The sequence below is a fragment of the Astyanax mexicanus genome, chromosome 15, assembly GCF_023375975.1.
Source record: "Astyanax mexicanus isolate ESR-SI-001 chromosome 15, AstMex3_surface, whole genome shotgun sequence".
NCBI lineage: Eukaryota > Metazoa > Chordata > Actinopteri > Characiformes > Acestrorhamphidae > Astyanax > Astyanax mexicanus.
The window spans coordinates 11,658,249-11,682,893 of NC_064422.1; the positions used below are offsets into that span (position 1 = coordinate 11,658,249).

Sequence of the window (24,645 nt, forward strand, 5' to 3'; positions counted from 1 at the left end):
TCAGTTCGAACACACTTTCTTGTTCAGTGTTTTTCTTTTTTCTTTTATTTTCTTACATTATAAATCAATACTAAAGTGGTCCAGACTATGAAGGAACACATAAGGAATCATGTAGCAACTTAAAATGGTTAAACAAACTAAAATACTGCAGTTACAGTACTGAGGCTGGTAACTTGGATGAATCCTTGGTCTTCCCTTTCTGGGGCGGTCCTGATGAGTGCCAGTTTCATCCTAACGTTTTTGATAGTCTTTTTTTTCTTTTTTTACTTCCTACATACTAAATGAATAGTAAAGTGATCTATCAGACTATGAAGGAACACATAAGGAATCATGTAGTAACTTAAAAACAGTGTTAAACAAACCAAAATACTCTGTGAAGAAGCATTTAGACGCTCTTATCTGGGGAGCTGTATGTTAACTTGTGGTTTCTGAGACTGGTAACTCTGATAAATTTATCCTGTACGACAGAGGAAACTCTCGCTCTTCTATCCTTTCCTCGGGTGGTCCTGATGAGTGCCAGTTTTATCATTATAGCATTATTATAAGGATACATTCAAAGTTCCTGAAATTACATTTCTTAAAATCATTTTTAACTCTGTTTTTTTCCTTTATTTAGTTGAGTAGTTGTTGCTTCTAATAATCTGGATTAGAACATTACTCAAATATTCACTATTCACTGTATACCTGTAACTCTACCTCTTCACTACTTTACTTTAACTGATGCTCTCAAACACTTTATTAAGAGACAAGAAATTAATTCAAGTAATTAACTCTTGATGAGTTCAGCACAGCTGTTAACTGAAAGCTGTTGAACTGAATTCCAGCTGACTCTACCTCATAAAACTGACTTTTTTTGTTTACTAAGTAATTCCATATGGTTTCTTCATAGTTTGGATGACTTTAGTATTAATCTTCAATATAGAGCATTTTTAAACGTTAAATCAATAAGTGTATTTATAGATACTGTAAGTTACTGAAGGGCAGAGAATAGAATTCATTAATTTAATAGACAGAAACTGTATTTTATGTCTCCTGTCAAAAGGATTTTAATAGTTCAATATTGTGCGTATTTATTATTTATCACAGATCTGTATCAAACCGCCTCACCATCAATCAATCAGTCGTAGCTGCTGCACAGACTGTGATAGTGACCCAGAAAATATGCAGCTTATGCAGCAAAATCACACTCAAACACACACACACACACACACACACACACACACACACACATGCATGCTTGCAGTAGCAGCAGAATGCTGTGAGAGCAGATTGTAAGCAGGGGGGGTTTGGCTTGGGGCGTAATGGCTGCCCAAAATGCTAAATCTGTTGGGCTACATCATCGTGAGCAGCGACCTGTTTCAGCTCTTTATTGCTGCCATTTGGCCGAGCGCTAAGCCAGGGAGATGCATTTTCTCATCCAGTACAGATTTGTTATTTCAATTTGTTTCACCTGTGCTGAGATTTCAGCACCGTGGATCATTCCAGCATCAGCGCGACACGATGAAAAAAAATGCTGATGCAGAAACTTTCAGAGAATACACTCTAATATAAAGTGTATTTTCACTATAGTGTTCCAGTTACTGTTAGAAATTGTGTTTCTGTTGGAAAAAAGGTATTTACTATCAGATAGGTAAACTACTATCAGACAGTAGATACTGATTGGGCAGTTGGGGCAATGTTACACAGAATATCGATAAATATAATGGAGATGTTCCATTAAAATGAAGTAGTCCAGAGAACTATTATTTTCTAATATGTTAAGAGATTAAGTCCTGTACAGCATCTCACAACTCACATTGTATACCGGCACAATCGACCACATTTCTAGCACCAAGCACTAGTGACACATACAGAGTTTTCTGATTGGTCTGTTTTCGTGCTCAGTCAACCAATCAGTGAGCGCTATTGGTGGGATATTTTTTTATTATTATTATTCTGATTAGTGTGTCTATGTGCTCAGAAGAACCATCAGTGTTCCATGTCTCTATTACTCAGAATTTTGAAAGTGTGAAACAGATTGTATAGGTTGGGATCTCTGCAATACCTAAGTCTCTATAATGATTAAAGAAAATCAGGTTGAAATTCTTCTGATTTAAAGATGGTTAAAACCCCTTGAACAGATTATAAATGCAGACATCAGTTGAGTGAGTGTGTGTGTGTGTGTGTGTGTGTGAGTGTAAGAGAGAGGTAAAAAGGTGTGAAATGGCAGTAATGTTGCTGTGATGTCACAACAGCTGCTCATCACACTGTATCCGTAGTAACACTGATGTCACAGAATTTATATTTATTTTATTCTGCTTTATCAGAGTCTGGATTCATATTTCATACATTGATTAATGCACCGATGGCTTATGATACATAGATACATGGATCACCATATTAATAATATGTAGAACTATGTTGACGTTAAGCAACGCTGCCATGTGATTGGTTGATTACATACAGTATTTACAGTACATGAATGAGCACAAGAACATGTGCTTGGTGAATGTATATAGCCCCTTGAGTGCACCAGTTTAGCTGCTACTTAAGTCCTATTCGGATGGGATTAGTTTCTCAGGGGGACGTCTATAAAAAATGTTTCGCACTTCTACTCACTATGTGATAAAACTCCTGCATCTGGACTGCAACTGAATTTTTTTTTTTAGGCTTTCTTGGTCACGACATCGCAGAGTTCAGTAGCTCCTCCATTTCCACTAACTGTTGTGTTTTTTACATGGATCTCCGTGGAAACGCCCAAGCGGCCAAAGTGTAATTATGGTGCGCGGCGGTGGACAAATAGCTATTTTATTAAACGTGAGGAGACGAAACTCAGAGATGTGCGTCCGAATTGGACTAAAATTACCGGAGGAGCCCGGAGTTCAGAGAAAAACAGTAGATAATTCAGCCTGTAATTTTTTTATTATCAGAGGACGTCTGAAAAAAACATGGTCGTTCTGGACAGGAATAAAATTACAGAGGATAAAAAAAAAACATAAACGAGAAACGAATCGCACCCAGATAGTGCTTTACTCACACAAACACACACACACACACTCTGCATAACTGGATCTTTTAGTATAAATTGATGTTTCTAATGATTTTTATCCACAAATAAGGGCTCAGTCCAGCCTCCCTTCAGAGGGCACTAATGGAGCACAGCCACCGCCAGCCCTGACCTTTCCCGCAGCAAAAACGTGTTCTTAAATTAAACGTTTTAGATATATAAAAAGCTTCATGTCGCCATGGCAACCCTTGCTTGGTAACCGCAAGCTCAGTGTGATGGAACTGAAATGCTTGACTCCAAATGCACGATCACTAGCGCTCTCTGATTACCATGGCAACAGCGCTGAGTCCGAATCAGAGCAGATCTAGAAGAAAGATTTCCTTTAAAAAAAAATCAAATTTTATCCCATTTTCTCCCCAATTTAGAGTCTAATTACTCAATTATCCTAACTTATCACATGTGATGCACCAACATTAGCAGGGTGAGGACTAGCATATGCTTCCTCCTTTATTACATGTGAACCCTGCCACTAATTCTCTTTCTGAACCGCCACTGATTCAGCTTTATTGGATATAGCGATCACACTCAGAGGAAAGTACTGGATTCCTGGCTCTTATACATCAGCTAACAGAAGCCTGTGCTGATGACCAACTTTATATTAGAAATAATGAGGTGAGAGAGAGAGCTAACTCACTAGAGATGTGCATATTGTATATTGTATATTATTTTAGGGTTATTTTAGGGTTCATATTGGCCATCAGGGTACAATGTTTTTTTTTTTTTTTTGCCGTTTCACACAGTTCCCATTTCCCATTATCGTATTTTGTGCACTATTAGGTGCACTACCATTTTTTTTTTTTTTTATACATAAGGTGCACTGGATTGTAAGGCATATTTTAAGAGCCACTATATGGAACATCTAATTCAGCAGGTCTTGCCGCTAACTAAGGGTAAGGGATAGCCAACTTAGTTAAGTAAAGCTAAGCTTAGTAAAAAAAACTGGGTCCCACTTTATAATAAGTGTCCCCAAGTACTATGTAGTTATACCGTAACAATCCATGTAACTACAGTGTAACTACTGATGAAGTACACATTGTTACAGATTAACTACAGAGGAACAGGTTATGTAATTACACATGTGTATTAAGGTTAAAGGTGTACTTACACATGTGTAACAACGTGTGTGTACTCAATCAGCCCTAATTACATACTAGACAATAGCTGTCGGATAAGTTTATACTCAAATTATCACGCGTACTATTACACGTGTAAGTAAACACACATTTTTACACATGTGTAAGTATGCTTGCTCTATTACATGTGTAAGTAATCTGTAACAATGTGTACTTCATCAGTAGTTACACTGTAGTTACATGGATTGTTACCGTGTAACTACAAAGTACTTAGGGACACTTCTTATAAAGTAGGACCCAAAACTGTAATAGAAAAAAAGTCAAACGAGCACTGGAGGTTAATTTACACACATTTTTTATCTCCTGAAAAGCGCTTCCATTTATTTACAGTAAGCTTAGATTCTCGAATTTCTTTAGCACTAGGCTAAGGCATTAGCATTAGCATTAGCAGCTAATCGCTCCACCAGTGCTAGCTGGGGTAAGCAGCAGGCTACAGGCCAATAATACTCACCTCTAAAAGGGGAAATAGCGATTAGCAGCTAATACTAATCCTAATACTGCTCCAGTCTCAGTGTTGCATAAATAAACTGAAACTCCTGTATAACTCTGTACTTCAGCGGAGTGGCTTTACTGCTCCTGAATACCTGACTGATAATTTATACATAAGGAGCACTGGATTATAAGACTGATGTTTTTTTGGAAAATTAAATGATTTTAACTACTAGAGACAGACTGCATTTTTATCTGTCATTTATTTTACTTCAGTCCTGAAAAAAAAATATTATTACAAATTAAAATATTGTTTAATATTTAGAGCATTTATTTGCAGAAAATGAGAAATGGCTAACATAACAACAAAAAAAAAAGATGCAGAGCTTTCAGACCTCAAATAATGCAACGTTCAAAAACAAGTTCATATTCATAAAGTTTTAAGAGTTCAGAAATCAATATTTGTTGGAATAACCCTGCTGGTTTTTAATCACAGTTTGTTTCATGCATCTTGGCATCATGTTCTCCTCCACCAGTCTTACACACTGCTTTTGGATAACTTTATGCTGCTTTACTCCTGGTGCAAAAATTCAATTCAGGTTTTCAATTTGGTAAAACTAAAGAAACTCATCATTTTTAGGTGATCTCTTATGTTTTTCTAGAGGTGTATATTATACACACCTAACTGTTTATACACCTGTATAAAGTACTAGAGACTTTTTGTGGTGACTGCACTTGAGGATACTTTCAAAGTTCTTAGTATTAAATTAAATTATTAAATTATTTTAATCACAGTTTTCATGCATCTTGGCATGTCATCCTCCACCAGTCTTACACACTGCTTTTGGATAACTTTATGCTGATTTACTCCTGGTGCAAAAATTCAAGCAGTTCAGTTTGGTGGTTTGATGGCTTGTGATCATCCATCTTCCTCTTGATTATGTTCCAGAGGTGAGAAAAGACAAGAAGGCAGAGAGAAAACCTGCTCATCCTTTTTCTTATTTCACCGTGTTGTCTTCTTTCCTTTCCCTCTTCTCCCTCCTGTAATCATCTTTTCATCAGCCCTATCAAAGCTGCAGCAGCAGCACTCCAATCCTGGCTCTACGCTGCCATTACTCTCCCCACCTCCGTCATGCGGCATTTAATTTTTCATGTGTGTGTTCCCATTCTCAAAGGCACGAGAGGCCGCAAGCCAATCCCCTCGCGAGAGGCGAGAGATGCAGGCATGTACTAATTGGTTCCTCTTGATTGAAGGGTTATGTAATGTGTGTGCAGTGAGTCTTACATGCACTGGGGCTGTTTGCAGTGTGGAGGACTGAGGAGCATCACGATGCATCATAATGCATCACATACACAGGAGGATATATGAAAGCATGAACATCTTTAGACTCTTTATGTATAAATGAGCATCCAAAGGAAATGGCCATAAATACTTAATTACTTCTAAAAATTCAAGTCGTCGAGTGCTTATGCTACAGAACAGATGCTTGGGAATCACCTTGCCTTCTTCTGAAATAATTAGAGTATTTATATTTATATACAGAGGTGGAAAAAGTACTGAAAAATTGTAATTGAGTAAAAACACCTTTACTTTGCTATAATTCTACTCAAGTAAAAGTAAAAGTACCCATCTAAAAATCTACTCGAGTAAAAGTAAAAAAGTACTCAATTTAAAATGTACTTTGAGTAAAAGTTACATAGTTACTTTTAATTATTTGATGTAAAAAAGTAAAAACAAATCATAAATTAAATCGTTTTTAACGAACTATTATTCCACATAATAATTTGGATCTTTCAGGCAGTATTTGTTCAGACCAGCCTATAAAACTTTGTTCTAAGAACAAGTGGTATAGGTTTCTATGATCCATTTTTTTTTTACTGTTAAAAAGTTATGGTCATATATGTGACTATAACCCGTATTTTTATAGTTTTACAGTTCATTATTATATTTTAACTTGCCATTGCTTTGCTTTAACTGCTATTTACATGTTTTTTTTTACATTCAAGCTGATTTTTTAATGATAAAAATACTTTCGTGAAAGTTTTGAAAGCTGACAGCTCTGTCCGGCGGGGCACATTTTGCAATTTTTTTCCCCAGCATTGTCATTTTTACTCAATAACGGGGAGTTTTCCAATGTAGCGAAGTACATTACTTGTGTCAAAATGTACTTGAGTAAAACTAAAATTACCTATTTTAAAAACTACTTTAAAAATTACAAATTACTCATAAAATCTACATAATTTTAGTAACTTGAGTAAATGTAATTAATTACTTTCCACCTCTGTATATATATATTTTTTTAAGTATGGACATTATGGATTAAGGCTGCAACGATTAGTCTACAAAATTGACTTATGATTATTCACTATACAAAATTTGACAACATGTAATTTCATTGTTGACGCATCATTAATGTAATGTAATGTGTAATGTGTGTAATGGAGCAGATTACACCCCGTAAACACACCAGATAAAGGAAAAAACAACACCGGTACTTACTCTACATCAGTTCTTTATACATTTAAACATATTTTCACTTTTGTCTTTGGAGAAAGGAGAGAAAGCAGACAGCAAGTTACTGCAGCCTGCAAGCAGGGTTGCCATGTGAAAAAATTAAATAAAATAATAAAATAAAATAAAAAAGCAATCCTCCTCAAAGTCTGTCTAAAACCTGCCTAACAGAAGCTTAAACTAGCCTAAGAAACGACTGAGTAAAATGAACATTGTTGTTGTATTTTTTAAACTACGGACAACATATCTCTCAAATTCCAAATAAAAATATTGTCATTTAGAGCATTTATTTACAGAAAAAGATGCAGAGCTTTCAGACCTCAAATAATGAAAAGAACACAAACAAGTTTATATTCATAAAGTTCTGAGAGTTCAGAAATTATCATGCATCTTGGCATGTTCTCCTCCACCAGTCTTACACACTGCTTTTGGATACCTTTATGCTGCTTTACTCCTGGTGCAAAAATACAAGCAGTTCAGTTTGGTGGTTTGATGGTTTGTGATCATCCATCTTCCTCTTGATTATATTCCAGAGGTTTTCAGTTTGATAAAATCAAAGAAACTCATCATTTTTAAGCACTCTCAATTTTTTTTTGTATATATGTCTGTAAAAAATATATGCAGGACCTTGAAGGCTCTAACACTACTTCACATATTGATTTTCTGTTTCTCTCTCTGCATGAGCGCTCCGACGTCCATCAGACCTTCAGAGTAATGCATGAACTCAGCAGGCGGATGGACAGAGTGATCAGTGGGGCTATTCCTGTTTCCAGCATCGCATGATAACAGAGTGCTCTAAAGTGGAGTTTATTGACTAAAATGACTTCCCCACTGAGTAAGGAAATGCTCTAGAGCCAGTATATTGGAGTGTGTGTGTGTGTGTATGTGTGTGTGTGTGTGTGTGTGTGTGTGAATCGATATGTGTGCAGAGGTATCTGGGCTTTGGAATAGAGAGATCTCTGCAGGTCTGCAGATCTTAGGATTTCAGAACATGAAATCTTAATCAGCTCACACTCACCTTTTTCCTCATGAATGTAAAACCAAAAGCTTTAAAATGAGAATAGCTTACTTGCAAGCACAGAACAGAACAGCTACTAAAAACACACAGAAACATATACACATATAGAAATCGTGACACCCTTAATAAGTCTTAAAGTCTTATTTTTCATGTTTAACTCTTATAGTAGGATAGAGTTCAGTTTGTTAAGGCTCTAATTGTTCTATTATTTTTTACATGACTGTTCCTGTATTTTATTATTATTTATTTTATGTTGCACATTGCTGTTTTAACAGTGCACACTGCTGCTACCAAAAAAAGCCACTAGATGGCATTACATATATATCTTAATTAAATAATTTAAATTTGACCATTAGTGCCTAATGCGGTGTATTACAGATCACTTGTATCACTTTGCATCACTTATATCAAGCCCACCTTTTAAAATAAGATATTGTAAATTTGATGAATCAAACCAATGACTGACCATAGACTAATCTAAAACTGGCATAGACCTCTCTGCTGTAAAATAAAGAAAAAAGAAAATCGAGAATCGAATCGTGATCCTAAAATCGGAAATAAAATCGAATCAAGGATTTAGAGAATCATGACACCCCTAATATATATATATACTGTATATATATATATATATATGTATATATATATATATATATATATATATAGAGAGAGAGAGAGAGAGAGAGAGAGAGAGAGATTTCCTCTTGAGACCCAACATCCTCATATGAGAACATTACATTTCTGCTTCTCTACACCATTATACTTAATTCTTTAGCTTTATATGGAGACACCGCCTGTACTATCTAGTGGTCACATGACAACATTATAGTTAAGTAATTTAAAACAAGATGGCGGGAATCCCAGTCAAAAGTTTCTACAGCCAGTACAGACAGAAACATGGGACAGTAAAAAAAAAAATAAAAATCTCATAGAATTTTATATTTGAAACTATGCAAGAGCAAATACACATACAGATTTTTTTTTTTTTTTTTTTTTTTTTGCAAAAACGACTTCCTATACAAAGACAAAGTTAATATTTTATACTTGTTAGGTCCTCCTGAATAGATGGAAGAAATTAAATATGCACACCAAGCCAAAGTCCGAGTCTCAGGAGGATATATATATATATATATATATATATATATATGTTTCTGTGTGTTTTAAGATGGATCTTCTACTTTAAATGAAGAGCAGAAAACAACAGCTTTATTTCTCAGTGGTGTAGAAGCCTAGAACAGTGTGAAACAATCCAGAAACAAACAACAAACACGGACCTACTGTGATCCATCCTGCTGCATCTCCAACATGTCTGACCTTTCCAGACTCACCCAGACCAGAGTAGAGCTCCTGCAGTTACTGCTGACACTTTTACCATCAACAAGACCAGCAGAGACGAGATCAGCAGCTGCTTTTTTAGATACCGTATATTTTGGACTTAACGTGCACAAAAAATCCTTTAATATTCCCAAAAATCAAGAGTGCACCTTATTTTATTGATTCTATCAGTCAGGTAGTAAGGAGCAATAAAGCCACATTGCTGAAGTACAGCATTATAAGGGTGAGTTTTTTAGTGAAGTTTCTCCAGCACTAAGGCTGGGTGCAGCAGCATTAGCATTGGCATTAGCCGATAGCCACAGCATTAGCTCTTTCGCCATTCAGAGGTGAGTATATCAGATATCTCAGAGTTCCTCAAACTAGTGCAATCGAACAGCATTTACATCTTACTAGCACTGCAGTTAGTGGCTAATGCTAATGCTGCTGCACCCAGCCTTAAAGCTGGAGAAACCTTACTGAAAACTCACTTATTGAAACATTGTAAATTTGATGTTGAATATCTGCACACTCTTGGTGTAAATATATGTTAATTTCAGTGTATTTCGCATAAATTATTTTGTGATTCAATAATTAGTGCTAAAGTATTTAAATCCATTAAAACGACAAGGGTGCTCAAATTTATGCAGCTGCCTAATTTTGTTTAAATAATTATTGCACACTTTCTGTAAATCCTATAAACTTAATTTCACTTCTCAAATATCAATCAATATGTGTATATCTGATATATTATATACTTTTATTATTATAACTGACATTTCCTATCCGAACAATTAATGATTTATAAAGAAAAACCATAAAAATCATCAGGGGTGCGCAAACTTTTCATACCACTGTAACACATGTCCATATGTATTTGGAAAGTTAATTTTCTTTTTGTCATTTTTTTGTAATTGTTTTCTTTCTTTCTGCATGAACACAAAGTGTTTTAGTTAAATACTCCAGGTGTAATTAAAGTACAGGTGTACTTGTAATATTTTATTGCATTCACTGTCCAAATACTTATAGACCTGACTGTACTTTCACTGCTAAGTTCAGCTGAGGTAAAAAAAAAATAAAAATAAAAATATGAGTTCTTTCGGTATGAAAGATGAAAAGCAACCTTTTTTTTAGTGGCTGTTTTATTTATAAATAAATAAATAAATAAATAAAAGCTGCAGAAAGCAAGTCTTAAGTATTTGGGTCAGAGTTTGTGAAAGTAGGATAAATGTCTGTGCGGTAAGATTTACAGCTTTAGAGAATCTTTTGTACTGGAACAGCAGAGAGGGAGGATACAGCGTCTGAGCTTTACTGATGTTCTGCTGTTTGTTGTCCAAAGCTGAACCTGTACAGTATCAGCCTGTAGTATTCCTGTGGCCTTTGGAATTTTATATTTTTATAAACATCAAATAAAAAATAAATCAGATTTCTTTATATACATATATTTGTAAGTCTCTTTGGATAAAAGCCACTAAATGTAATGTAATGTAACAAAATGCAATGTAATGTAATCTAATGTAATGAAATTTTTTTACCTTGGACTTCAATGTACTCTATTGCTTAATGTACATCATTATTTGTAAGTCGCTTTGGATAAAAGCATCTGCCAAATGTAATATAATGTAATGTAATATAGCTCTTTTTACAACTTAACAGAAATTTGATCACAGGAGAGATAAACAGACTAAACACTGAACAAACAATACAGAACCTCCAGTAAACAAAAGAGGAAAAACTCAGCCAGCAGCATCAGAAAAGAAGAATAGTTAAAAAAAATAAAAAAGTCTATTAACATCTGTATGATGCGTATTTGCCACTGGGGCAAAAAAAAAAAGTACATTGATGATTATATGATATAGTTCCTTTAAAGAGGCACTAAACCTTTAACCATATTTTTTTTTCATTACACATTAATTGAAATGTGTTGTAATTTAAAGTAGTAAAACATACCAGTCCTGCTTAGAATGTGTACAGTATAAACATTTCCTAAGCTTTAAAAAAAAAAAACGCTTTTATTGTGGTCCTTTCTGGTTCAGGTTCAGCTGTGCTAAAGGTGAGGAGAAGCACACTGCTCTGTCCAATCAGCTTTTCGTTCAACCCCGCATCTAAACCCATACATCACCCGGCGCCTCTCCCAAACTACCCCTTCCACTTTCTCAAATTAGAGCTGAGGGTGTAGTCAGCTAAAATCAGGATGTTTCGTTACACTTTTAATGATCCAATATTTTCAAGTAATTCCAAAAAGTTCACAACATTTCCATTAAAAAGTTTACATTTGTAATATTTCCATATATTGGCATTTTTAAACATTTGCATAATTAAAAAAAAAGTCGTTTCGAAGTTGTTAAAAAGAATCACTGTCAGAAAACTTATGCTAATTGTTCTCAACAGTGGAATCAGTTATAAACTTCTGCTTTATTAGAATTAAAACCTGCATTTAATTTTACATTAACAGTCTATATACAGCTTTGGAAAAAAATATTGAATAAGTTAAAAATTATGAATTTCTTTGATTTTACCAAATTGAAAACCTCTAAAATATAATCAAGAGGAAGATGGATGATCACAAACCCTCAAACCACCAAACTGAACTGCTTGAAAATTTGCACCAGGAGTAAAGCAGCAAAAAGTTATCCAAAAGCAGTGTGTAAGACTGGTGGAGGAGAACATGATGCCAAAATCTGACAAGATCTGGTGTGCCAGCCATTTCTCATTTTCTGCAAATAAATGCTCTAAATGACAATATTTTAATTTAGAATTTGGGAGAAATGTTGTCTGTAGTTTATAGAATAAAACAACAAAGTTAATTTTACCCAAACATAAACCTATAAATAATCAGAGAAACCAGATAAACTGATTCAGAACCTGAAAAGCGCTCTCTAATTTTTTTTTTTTTTCAGAGCTGTATACGTTTTGCTGTGTATTAGTGGAATCAGATGGTGTGTGCGCTGCAGACGAATACCTGGAGACGCAGCAGAGGCAGTTCAGTAGATGCATTTGAAGCACTGCAAGCCTTATAAATATTCAGCGCGCTTAAAGCCGATTTTAATATCAATCGAATGAGCAGTTTGAGGCTCGTTGCATAAATCATGTGCTGCAGGGGGACAGTGTGAGCTGCAGTTAGTGAAGCTACTGATTTAATCCCTAATCATGAGCCGCTGTGCTCATTAATAGGGTAAATATTTGGGGAAGAGCAGAATGGTGCAGGCCCAGATGAAGATATCTGGCTGGCTGATGTGTGAATCAGGTGTGTGAGGAATACAACACTTCCTCTGGAGAGAGAGAGAGAGAGAGAGAGAGAGAGAGAGAGAGAGAGATAAAGAGAAAGACAGAGAGCGTGGCCTCATGTGTGGAGCCCTGCTCATCCCTGCACAGTCTGCTACTGGCTCAATTCCAGCTCTTTATCCACCCCATCCCTCCATCCGCGCCTCTTCTGCGCCTTCTGTTGTCTGTTCATGTTTGCTTTTGTCGTTTTTAATGAGTTTAATCACTCTGTTACTCTGTTATCTCCCTCTTTCTCCATGAAAACACCTGTCCATTCATTATTTCCTCTAAAATCAAGGGGTATTAAAAAAAGAGTTTATACTGCTGTCATTGCTGGAGTTCCTGTCCCAATCCAATTTCTTATTTAGTTCGCCTTCCTTTTAGAACAGAGTTGCAAGAGTTAGGAGTGAAATCCTTCCTTTAAGAATTGAATAAACCCTGATTTAAGCACCTGATACAGATATACAGTAGTTATAGCAGTGGAGCGCTAAAGTTCAGCAACCTAACTGCTGCTGCTGGCTTACTAGTAAACGGGTTGAGCTGGTGGTGCTGCAATTAATTATTATTGTCCATTCCTTAATTCCTTTGTAAATGGGAAATTAGCTTTCATTAACTTTTTATTAACTAATATTAACCCACATTTTCCATTCCATCTTAAATGCTGATGCAGCCTCTGCCATCAGTTGCGCCATTTAAGGTGGAATGTGAGAGTTAGCTAGCTAAATACTGTACATACTGAGACACTACGAAACTACCACCAATTTTTTTGTTATGCTTGTAATGAAGAAAATGTTGAGAAAACATTGAAACTACATATTAGTCTATGGTGATATTGTGGTTATCATAAATTATAACAAGCAAAATAATTTTCTCAAATTTCTTTAGAGTAGCTTACAGGATATGAACCAATGTCTTAAATTAAAAAAAAATCTTGTAACTTTTTATTGTATTTAGGCCTGTTCAAATAATGTGATGTTTTTCGGGCAAAAACACTGCTTCTAATTGGTGAGATAATTTTTTTATACTTTATATTGTATGTTTGAATTATATTGAGCACACAGTCAGGGTTAAAAATATTATGTATACACCACTTCCAATGCTCCCCAAATTCTTGCTTGATCTTACACCCCGTCTACAGTCTATTTTTATGCCTTGTGCCCCTTTAGTTTAGTTTAGTTTTATATCTACACTCATGGGTGTGGTGGTCTGGAAATCAGGTGTGTTCAGGTAAATTTAGTGGTGTGTTTCTATCTTGGAGGTGAAAAAAAAAACACAGATGCTGACTGACTAAAACCCTGACAACAGTCCACAGCACAATCCTATCTTAGCCATGCAGGAGCACAAATCTTATATTACAGGTAGTAAAGGTTGCAACATCCTGTAAATCCCAGCAAATGAAAGTTAAACACAGGTCTGAAAAGGGAAATGCTTTGTGTCACTGTGATTACTGAGTGAATTCTGCTGCCGAGAAATTCTGAAGTCGACACTCGAGTTCACTCCATCTCTCAGCCCTCAGAGAGCACAATCACTTCACTTCAGATAATAAAGCAGCTGAATCAGTCTGAAGATGAAACTGGGGATTCCTGGGAGGAAATGACTAAATTAGGTTTGCAGGGGCATCTGTGGCTATCATGGAAATACCTCAGATCTCCAAAATGCATTCCAAAGTGTGATCTACACTAGATCAGTATATAATATCGATGCTTTATCTGTCTAAGTGTTCATCTATATATGGAATCTGATTAAGATAAATCCCATCATGGACAGATGTTTAAAAAAAAAAGTACCAGCCTAAAAAGTACCAGTCAAAAGTTTGGACAGAACTTCTAATTTAATTTTACATTTTCCCTACACTGTAAATGAATAGTGAAGTGATCCAGACTATGAAGGGACATATAAGAAATCATATAGTCACAGTACAACAGAGGAAAAGCTTGGTCTTCCTTTCCTGGGGCGGTCCTGATGAGTGCCAGTTTCATCAATCTAACAGTTTTGCGGTGGCTGCACTTGAGGATACTTTCAAAGTTTTTGAAATTCTTCTTTTCAGATTGACTGACCTTAGTTTTTTCTTTATTTAGTTGAGTAGTTGTTGCTTCTCATAATCTGGATTAGAACATTATTCAAATATTCACTATTCACTGTATACCTGTAACTCTACCTCTTCACTACTTTACTTTAACTGATGCTCTCAAACACTTTATTAAGAGACAAGAAATTCTAAGAATTTAGTTATTGATGAGTTCAGCACAGCTGTTAACTGAAAGCCAGAATTCCAGAAGACTTTGCCTTATAACGCTGACTGAGGAAATGCTACATTGAGGAATCTAAAATATTAAAAACATATTCTGGTTTGTTTAAACATTTTTTATTTATTGGTTTACTAAATAATTCCATACGTTTTTCTTCATAGTTTGGATGACTTTAGTATTAATTTACAATGCAAAACATTTTAAAATAAGGAAAAAAACACTAGATTTAAGGAATTCTGTTCGCTTTTAGACCACTGCTGGGCAGCTGCACACATGCATTTGCTGACAAGCTGAAAGGGTCCAGAAGCAGCATCTGAAGTGAGAGAAGCATGTGGACAGAGGTCGTAGAGTAATTTAGAGACATTTAGACTAATATAAATCAGGTTGTGCAGTTTTTACACAGTTCTGCAAAGAAGTCTTGTGCAACTTCACCAAAGTAACATAATGCAGTTGCATCAGTCCAGCCCAGACTGGGAATAAGAGAGACGTAATTCTCTTTATACAGCCAGTGGAGTGTCAACATGATTTTGAATCTGATATTTACAGGTTTCAATTGTTACATAATGTTGCTTTAATTCATCTGTTAGAGAGAAGATGAGCGACAAAGACAGGAACATTATGGCCCATCGGTGCTTCTGCCTTCTGTTCTCATCATGAGAGACAGACCACGACAGTCATGTCATCACCTGTCCTCTGCGTTCCAGTCACCTGTCAGTCAGTCACCAGCAAACCTTGTCTTTAACCTTCCAGAGCTGTGATTGGCTGAGGTACACTGTGCAGAGTTTCTCAGCCATAACCCCCTGATGCAGGAGTTTATATGGAGATTATTGGAGCTCTGTGTTTGTTGCTCTGCACTCATCCAACCAAAGCACTGAATGGTTTTATATCTCCTTTGGGAATCTCCTGAAGTAGTCATGAAGGAGTCCCCCTCTCTCCCTCTTTCTCTCTCTTTCTCGTTCCTCCTCTGCTCTTCTCCGCTCATCTATTCACAGCTCTTCAGCTCTCAGCTCGCAGCGCCGGCTGGCTAAAAATGGATGCCGCCCTCCAGTCATGCTGGAGGAGAGCGAGGGGGAGCAGAGAGCTTTCCTGCTGCTCTGCTAAAGTGCAGCATATTTGTTCTCATTCTGTCTCTCTCTCTCTCTCTCTCTCTCTCTCTCTCTCTCTCTCTTTTTCTCTTTCTCTGTGTGAGACAGCATGCAGAGAGACAAGTCAGCATGATACTCTGTACAGATAGATGTACGAGTTGAGAACCCTCACGCATGTGGGTCATTATGAGAAACTCAAGTTAAAAATGAGTTATCATATTTCTGAAGTTCATCACATTTGTCAAGTTTCTCAGATTTATAGGTTTATGTTTAAGTAGAATGAACATTGTTGTTTTATTCTATAAAATACAGACAACATTTCTCCCAAATTCCAAATAAATAATGAAAAGAAAACAAGTTCATATTCATAAAATTCTAAGAGTTCAGAAATCAATATTTGGTGGAATAATCCTTGTGATTTTTAATCACAGTTTTTTCATGCATCTTGGCATCATGTTCTCTCCTCCACCAGTCTTACACACTGTTTTTGGGTAACTTTATGCCTTTACACTCCTGGTGCAAAAATGCAAAAAGCAGTTCAGTTTGGTTTGATGGCTTGTGATCATCCATCTTCCTTTTGATTTTATTCCAGAGGTTTTTTGTTTTTGGTAAAAATCTAAGAAATTCATCATTTTTAAGTTCTCTCTTATTTTTCCAGAGCTGTATATTTTACCAGCTCATTCCTTTCAGTTTCAGTCCCTTTCAAATAAGCCATGTAAAGGCTCTGTCACTTTTATGCTAATAAGACGGGTGGAGGAGAACACAATGCCAAGATGCATTAAAACTTTTAAAACTTAAAACTGAATATGAACTTGTTTTCTATGCATTATTTGAGGTCTGAAAGCTTTTCATTTTCTACAATAAATGCTTTAAATGACAATATGTTTATTTGGCAATTGGGAGAAATGTTTGGTGCGTATCACCAGAGGATACTGACCTGTGCAAAGCCAGAAGCTAGACTTCATCTGAGGGAGGGATCTGTACCTGCTGTCCATGGCAAGTCAGCATATAATGGAAATGTAAGAACCTTCGAATAATGAGATGTTTGCTTTTTACACCAGGCATTGGCTAGAGGAGTATGAAACTCCCTTCGTTGGTGTTCCAAAATCCAAACTCTAAATCTGAACTCTTTTTAAAACCCTTGATTTAGACTGAGTTTAGTTAATTAGTTAAGATGGTAAAATAAGTTAAATGATTAAGATAAGTTAAAATAACTTTGATTATGTCCTATGCTTATGTTAACTATCCGGACAGGATTAATTTCTCAGGGGGTTCTGGGGTAATTTTCTCTTTTATGTTTTGTTTTTTTTATTCTCTGTGATTTTATTCCCGTCCAGAACGACCATGTACGTGTTTTTCTCAGACGTCCTTTGAGAAAATTACAGGCTGAATTATCTACAGTTTTTCTCTGAACTCCGTGATCCTCCAGTAATTTTAGTCCCGTCCGGACACACATCTCTGAGTTTCGTCTCAGTTTCGCTTTTAATAAAATAGCTATTTGTCCACTGCCGCACACCATAATTACACGGTTATTAAAATAATTGAGCACTTAAAAATGATGAGTTTTCTTGATTTTTCCAAATTGAAAACCTCTGGAATATAATCAAGAGGAAGATGGATGATCACAAGCCATCAAACCAAACTGAACTGCTTTGGATTTTTGCACCAGGAGTAAAGCAGCATAAAGTTATCCAAAAGCAGTGTGGAAGACTGGTGGAGGAGAACATGATGCCAAGGTGCATGAAAAAAAGCAGTAATTAAAAACCAGGGTTATTCCACAAAATATTGATTTCTGAACTCTTAAAACTTTATGAATATGAACTTGTTTTCTTTGCATTACTTGAGGTCTTTTTTGTTATTCCAGCCATTTCTCATTTTCTGTAAATAAATTACAATCTTTTTATTTGGAATATAGGGTAAATATTGTATGTAGTTTTTAGAATAAAACAACAACGTTAATTTTACTCGAACATAAACCTATAAGTAGCAAAATCAGAAAAACTGATTCAGAAACTGAAGTTATCCAGAGCTGTCTTTGTTGCATCTTTATTTTAATAGAGTAATCCAGCTCCAGAGTGATTCTCTCTCTGTACTTTTCATCGCTTTTCGTTTTATAAAACTGTGAGCTGAGTTTATCTGAGCTGTGCAGCAGATGTGGAGATGAAGGCAGTGAGATCTGCAGAGGCACTGCAGCAGCGCACGGTCTGCTGGCCTTCTGTTTCCAGAGGGGATGAAATATAGATGAACACTTATCATCATGCACATGTGAACGCTCTTACTCTCTACCACTCTCTTTGCCAAGGTCACGACCCCCTGACCATCACGCTCACTGCATTTGCTCTTACTGATGGATGGAGGGATGGACAAATTATAACGGCATAGGAAGCAGCTGTTGTGTGATAAATAGGGATATGCAAAGTGATTATTTTTGTGTTGTAATATTTTTTTTTGGTGATACATAATAAACTTTATTTATTTACTTTAGTGCAGCTGGAGTTTTACACACCGTATTCATAGGATCCTGGTTTGGTGTTGGAGAGTATGGGACAGATTTGCTAGGTTGAAAACAGTGTGAAATTATTTCAATAACAGCACTGATCCAGGAACAAGAGTAGATATGGTGGGTGAGGGTTTATTAAGGTTAGAAATGGTAGGTGGTCTGGAAATGTTGGGTCAGATCTGGTGGTCTGGAAATGTTGGGTCAGGTTTGGTGGTCTGGAAATGTTGGGTCAGGTTTGGTGGTTTGGAAATGTTGGGTCAGGTTTGGTGGTCTGGAAATGTTGGGTCAGGTTTGGTGGTCTGGAAATGTTGGGTCAAGTTTGGTGGTCTGGAAATGTTGGGTCAAGTTTGGTGGTCTGGAAATGTTGGGTCAGGTTTGGTGGTCTAGAAATGTTGGGTCAGGTTTGGTGGTCTGGAAATGTTGGGTCAGGTTTGGTGGTCTGGAAATGTTGGGTCAGGTTTGGTAGTCTAGAAATGTTGCGTCAGGTTTAGTGATCTAGAAATGCTGGGTCAGTTTTAGTGGTCTGGAAATGTTGGGTCAGTTTTAGTGGTCTTGAAATGATGGGTCAGGTTTGGTGTCAGTTTTAGTGGTCTGGAAATGTTGGGTCAGTTTTAGTGGTCTGGAAATGTTGGGTCAGGTTTGGTGGTCTGGAAATGTTGGGTCAGGTTTGGTGGTCTGGAAATGTTGGGTCAGGTTTGGTAGTCTAGAAATGTTGCGTCAGGTTTAGTGATCTAGAAATGCTGGGTCAGTTTTAGTGGTCTGGAAATGTTGGGTCAGTTTTAGTGGTCTTGAAATGATGGGTCAGGTTTGGTGTCAGTTTTAGTGGTCTGGAAATGTTGGGTCAGTTTTAGTGGTCTGGAAATGTTGGGTCAGGTTTGGTGGGTCAGTTTTGTTCTGTTCTGAAAATGTTGGGTCAATTTTGTTGTTCTGAAAATGTTGGGCCAGGTTTGGTGGGTCAGATTTGTTGTGCTGGAAATGTTGGTTCAGGTTTGGTGGGTCAGGTTTGGTGGTCTAAAAATGTTGGGTCAGGTTTGGTGGACTGGAAATGTTGGGCCAGGTTTGGTGGTCTGGTACAGCACTCGAACTGCACTGCAGTTAGGAAACTTCTTTTGCTGATTAATTTTATCTGAGCTTCAGAATATCACAATAAATACAGTGTATCGATAAAATGTCTTCAAATTAATAAATATTGTGATATAATATATATTTTTCCATATTACCCAGCCTTAGTTATAACACTGAATCCATCACAATAGATGAGAGAAAGAGTGAGTGAGTGGTGGAGGGTAGCAGTGGAGAGATGGATGAAGGGGAGATTTGCTGCTTACTGCAGTACTTATGTACCAGCCTGTCCATCCCATCTGTTTCCACGGCAACTGCTGTCTGTGTGAATTTGGAATAAAAATACACCAGGACCCTCAGCGTCAAAAAACGTTCCATATCCGAGCAGCCGAGAACAAAAGCTCACCCACCTCTCCTTACCACTCTTAAAGCCTGAACTGGGATACATGTATCACAATAAATCTGTCAAACTGGTTAGACTGGTAAATCGTGTGTGAAATGGTGAGTCAGATCTGGTGGGTCAACAAGGTTGGGATCTGTTACATTCAGCTTTGAAAAGCTTAGGTCTGATGGGTGTGAATGAAATGGTGAGTCAGAAATGGTGGGTCAGAAACAGTCCATCTGTAGTGTTGGGTCTTAAATGGTGTGAATGAAATGAAGTGGGGAAACAGTGGGCCAGATTTGCTAGGTTGAACATGGTGTGTGTTTAATGATATATGTGAAATAGCTGTAAAATTGTAGGCCAGATGTGATAGGTTAACAATGGTGAGCCAGGAATAAGAGTAGATATGGTGGATAAGGGTTTATAAGGTTTAAATGGTTGTTCGGGTTAGGCGCTCTGGAAATGTCGGGCCAGATTTGGTGGTTCGGGTTTGGTTGGTCAGTTTTGGTGTTCTGGAAATGTTGGGTCAGGTTTGGTTGGTCAGTTTTGGTGATCTGGAAATGGTGGGTCAGGTTTGGTGGGTCAGGTTTAGTGGTCTGGAAATGTTGGGTCAGATTTGGTGGTTCGGGTTTGGTTGGTCAGTTTTGGTGGTCTGGAAATGTTGGGTCAGGTTTGGTTGGTAAGTTTTGGTCTTCTGGAAATGTTGGGTCAGATTTGGTGGATCAGGTTTGGTTGGTCAGTTTTGGTGGTCTGGAAATTGTGGATCAGATTTGTTGGGCTAGAAATGTAGGTAGGTAGTGGTGAGTCAGGTTTGGGAATTGAAAACATGGGTCAGCAATGCTAGGGTTGGAAACAGTGAATGAGATGATATCCTGCAGTGTTGTGCCTCTGAATTTGTGAGTCAGGTCTGTGAGGAATCTGAAGTGGTGCGTCAAGTTAGAGCTCTCAGGAACTATGAATCAGAGGTAGTAGCAGTGACATGGAGGGCCAGATGGGATATTTTTGAATTGCTGATCCAGGAATGATAGTTTAAAGATGATAGGTAAGGGTGAATAAGGTTTGCAATGATAGGTCAGATCAGACTTGATGTTCTACAAAGATGTAAATGTGTGATGGAAATGGTGGAGAGAAAATTATTGTTTAGGTATTTTGGGGCTGAAATGGTGGGTCATATTTGGTTTATTGTAAAAATGGATCAGATATTGTTGGCAGGAGGTTCGAATCATCATATAGAAACTTTGCTATAGGCTAAATATGTGTTTGTTTGGTGAGTTGTACATGTTGGGTCATGATTGATTTGTTAGAAATGGTGGGTCAGGTTTAGTGGGATAGATATGGTGAATTAAGTGTGTTCATTGAGAATCAAGGGCAAGATTAAGTTGATTTGACATGTTGAGTCTGATTTGGTGGACTGGACATGATGGATCAACTTTGGTGGATTTGAAAAGGTTTGGTCAGGGTTTGGTGTTCTACAATGATGGGCAAGATACTGTAGGTTGTAAATGTGTAATGGAAATGGTGGATAGAAAATGTTTGGTTAGGTATTTAGGGACTAAAATGGATCAGTAATAGTTGTCAGGACATGGCGGGTTATAACCATCATATAGAAATTTTGCTATAGGTTGAAAATGTTGTGTTGGAAATGGTGGGTCATGTTTAGTGGATGAATGTAGTGAATTAATTTGGTTTATTCAGAATCAAGGGCAAGATTGAGTTGATTGGAAATATTGAGTGGACCGGAAATTATGGATCAACTTTGGTGGATTTTAAAAGATTTGGTCAGGTATGGTGTTCTGCAATGCTGGGCAAGATACTGGAGTTTGTGGATAGAAATGGTGGACATAAAATGATTGGTTAGGTATTTTAGGGGCTGAAATGGTGGTTTATAGTTGGTTTATTTTAAATGATGGATCAGTAATTGTTGGCAGGACATGGTGGGTTATCATGTAGAATCATCATGTAGAAACTATGAGTTAGGTTTGGTGGGTTGGAAATGGTGGATTAGGTTTGTTTATTCAGAATCAAGGGCAAGATTTGGTTGATTGGAAACGTTGAACATAGTTTTGCACACTGGAAATGATGGATACGATTCAGTAGGATTTAAATTATGTTTGTTTTGTTGGTTCTAATCAATAGGTTGGAAACAGTAAGTCTGGTTTTAGTGGTTTAGTTGGAAATCTTGATTTTGTTTTGGTACATTTGCGGTTGCCATGAATAAACAGCTCAAGTTCAAAATCAAAAGACACAAGACTGTGTTATGTTTGGAGGAACCAGATATAAAACAGGACACTGAATTATAGATTTTGAACTGTACATGGGTTCAGGGTTTGGACGGGATTAAGGCAGACATGGTTTGCTTGTTGAGAGGCACTTAGTGCTGCTTCAGACTATATTTAGAGCTTTCAGTGAAATGTTCTTCCCACACTACAATGGACGACCTTTTCAGAGGTTTAATAATGTAGCCCATTTGGTCTGGCTTATCGCGTTTAATTACTTGGTACAGCACGTTATTGGTATATAGATGTGGGAGGTGGAATTGATGAGGACAGCACTGTAGATTTACACGTGAGGTTTCAGCGTTGCTCTATAATCAGTGAAATGCAGCACACGTCCATGCTAACTAAGCTTCTCTCTGGCCAATCAGCATAACAGTTTTTACAAACACCTTTATTGCAGTAGATTTGAGGATCCTCGTGCTACATCTTATATGATGCATCCATAATTTCCCACCATATTTGAAAAGATCTGCATCAAATTAATTACTGTATGCAAAAGCTCTTAGAATAAGTTCACAAAACATGGAAAAGTGGCTAAAACTATTTTATTTTCAGCTAATTTAAGGCTATTTTTAGACCATTCATTCTTTTTATATATTTTAAATGTGACCTTTATCCTATTTTTGTCTTTAACAAAACAGCAATTCTTCATGCTTCCCATTAAGTTTCAGTTTCATCTTCTCCAGCATTACAGAGGCTATCAAGGAGTTCCAGTGGTTTCAGCTGGGTTTTACTACTGATCAACTTCTTTAATTGGGTTTTTTGGTTTAGTTAAAATATATATTTTTTATCTTTTAGTTTTCCTTTAGCACTGTGTCCACACCCCTCCTGTGGCCACATGCAACCATTCCTTTAGATACTGTACGTTTTTGGCAACAAAAGCCTTTTAACTCAGTTTGACGAGAGACATTATCCCACATATTTCAACACATAAAACCTTCCTCACTGCTGTCATCTATTTTTCCTTCTCCTTATAGTCAAAGTTGCATGAATTTAGATCTGGCTGATGTCACATTGCCACATATAGGGTATTCCTACTGCACTGTCCAATGAAAAACATGCATCTTAATTTTTGTGGAATTTTAGTTTACCACACAGTTTGAACAGACAAACTGCCCCTTACACTGTGCGAAATTTATTGATCAATGGACCAATAGAAAATCTTCAAAATGACCTAAAAAATTAACTATTTTTACATTGACTTCCATTTGAAGTTTAGAAAGCTTGTTCTCTCTCCTCTAAAGTTGCTGAGACAGCAATGATGTGAAAGTGACTTGTGAAAATTCAAGATAACACTTGGAAGTCACATATAATAAAAAACATCAGATTCAGATTTTGTGAACAATAAAATATTACAGGAATCTCCAAAGGGTTTTTTATGAGAATCTTACAGTGAATTTAAACAGTTCTGAGTTTATTATATAGTTATAAATAAATGATACAGTATGAGTGAGTACACCCCTCACATTTTTGTAAATATTATATTATATTTTTTCATAAGACAATACTGAAGATACGGCACTTTGATATGATGTAAAGTAGTCAGTAGTCAGTGTACAAGAGTGTAGATTTACTTTTCCCTCAAAATAACTCAACACCCAGTCATTCATGTATAAACTGAGCAACTGTGGGGCATCATCACATAATAGGTGTGGGGAGTACAATGTCTCAAACATTCACCAGCTCTGCAATGTTTTCAAGTGGTTTAGACAATAATGGATGTGTTTGTTTCTTTACTCTACGCTGGTTGTGATTTGATCACTTTATCATAGAGATGGATTTTTTGTTTAATTTAAACTTTTTCTTAAAGACTGAATCTAAGACTTGGGGTATTGATGTTTAATTCTGTTTCTCTCGCACAGATGGCGCTCCTCTAAGTGAGCTGTCCTGGTCGTCCTCTCTGGCAGTGGTGGCCGTGTCTTTCTCCGGCCTCTTCACCTTCATCTTCCTCATGTTGGCCTGTCTGTGCTGCAAGAAAGGCGAGATTGGCTTTAAGGTCAGAAGAAAAAAAATACATAAGATCTTGGTTACAAGAAACCTAGCTTCCCACACAATATACATGTTTTTATTGTAAATTATCAGCAGCTTTTGGGATGGTTCCAAAGATAGAATTAACTAAATATTAATTTTACTATGATTTTCTGTAAAATTTCCACGAATCAGTGTGTTTAGATGAGGTTGGGTTTGCTCTTCTTCAGCTCTGGGGTCTTTATTATATTACTGGCATGATTAACTGCTGCTGAACTGGTGGAAAGTAATTGCTTGGTAGTACACACACACACACACACACACACACCTATGTACAGTATGTGATGAAGATTGCTCTGTTAAAATCAGTAGCTGTAATATAATTATCAGAATGTGTTTATCTCTAGTGCTAC

General features: G+C 36.7%; 1 protein-coding gene across 1 annotated transcript in view; it reads left to right on the forward strand.

Moving 5' to 3' along the window:
- Positions 1-24,645, forward strand: part of aatkb (apoptosis-associated tyrosine kinase b) — a 72,125-nt gene that overhangs the window by 9,502 nt on the left and 37,978 nt on the right. The window contains exon 2 of the mRNA XM_007248747.4: positions 24,127-24,260. Within this exon, the coding sequence (XP_007248809.3) occupies positions 24,127-24,260 (134 nt within the window). The remainder of the gene's footprint in view (positions 1-24,126; positions 24,261-24,645) is intronic.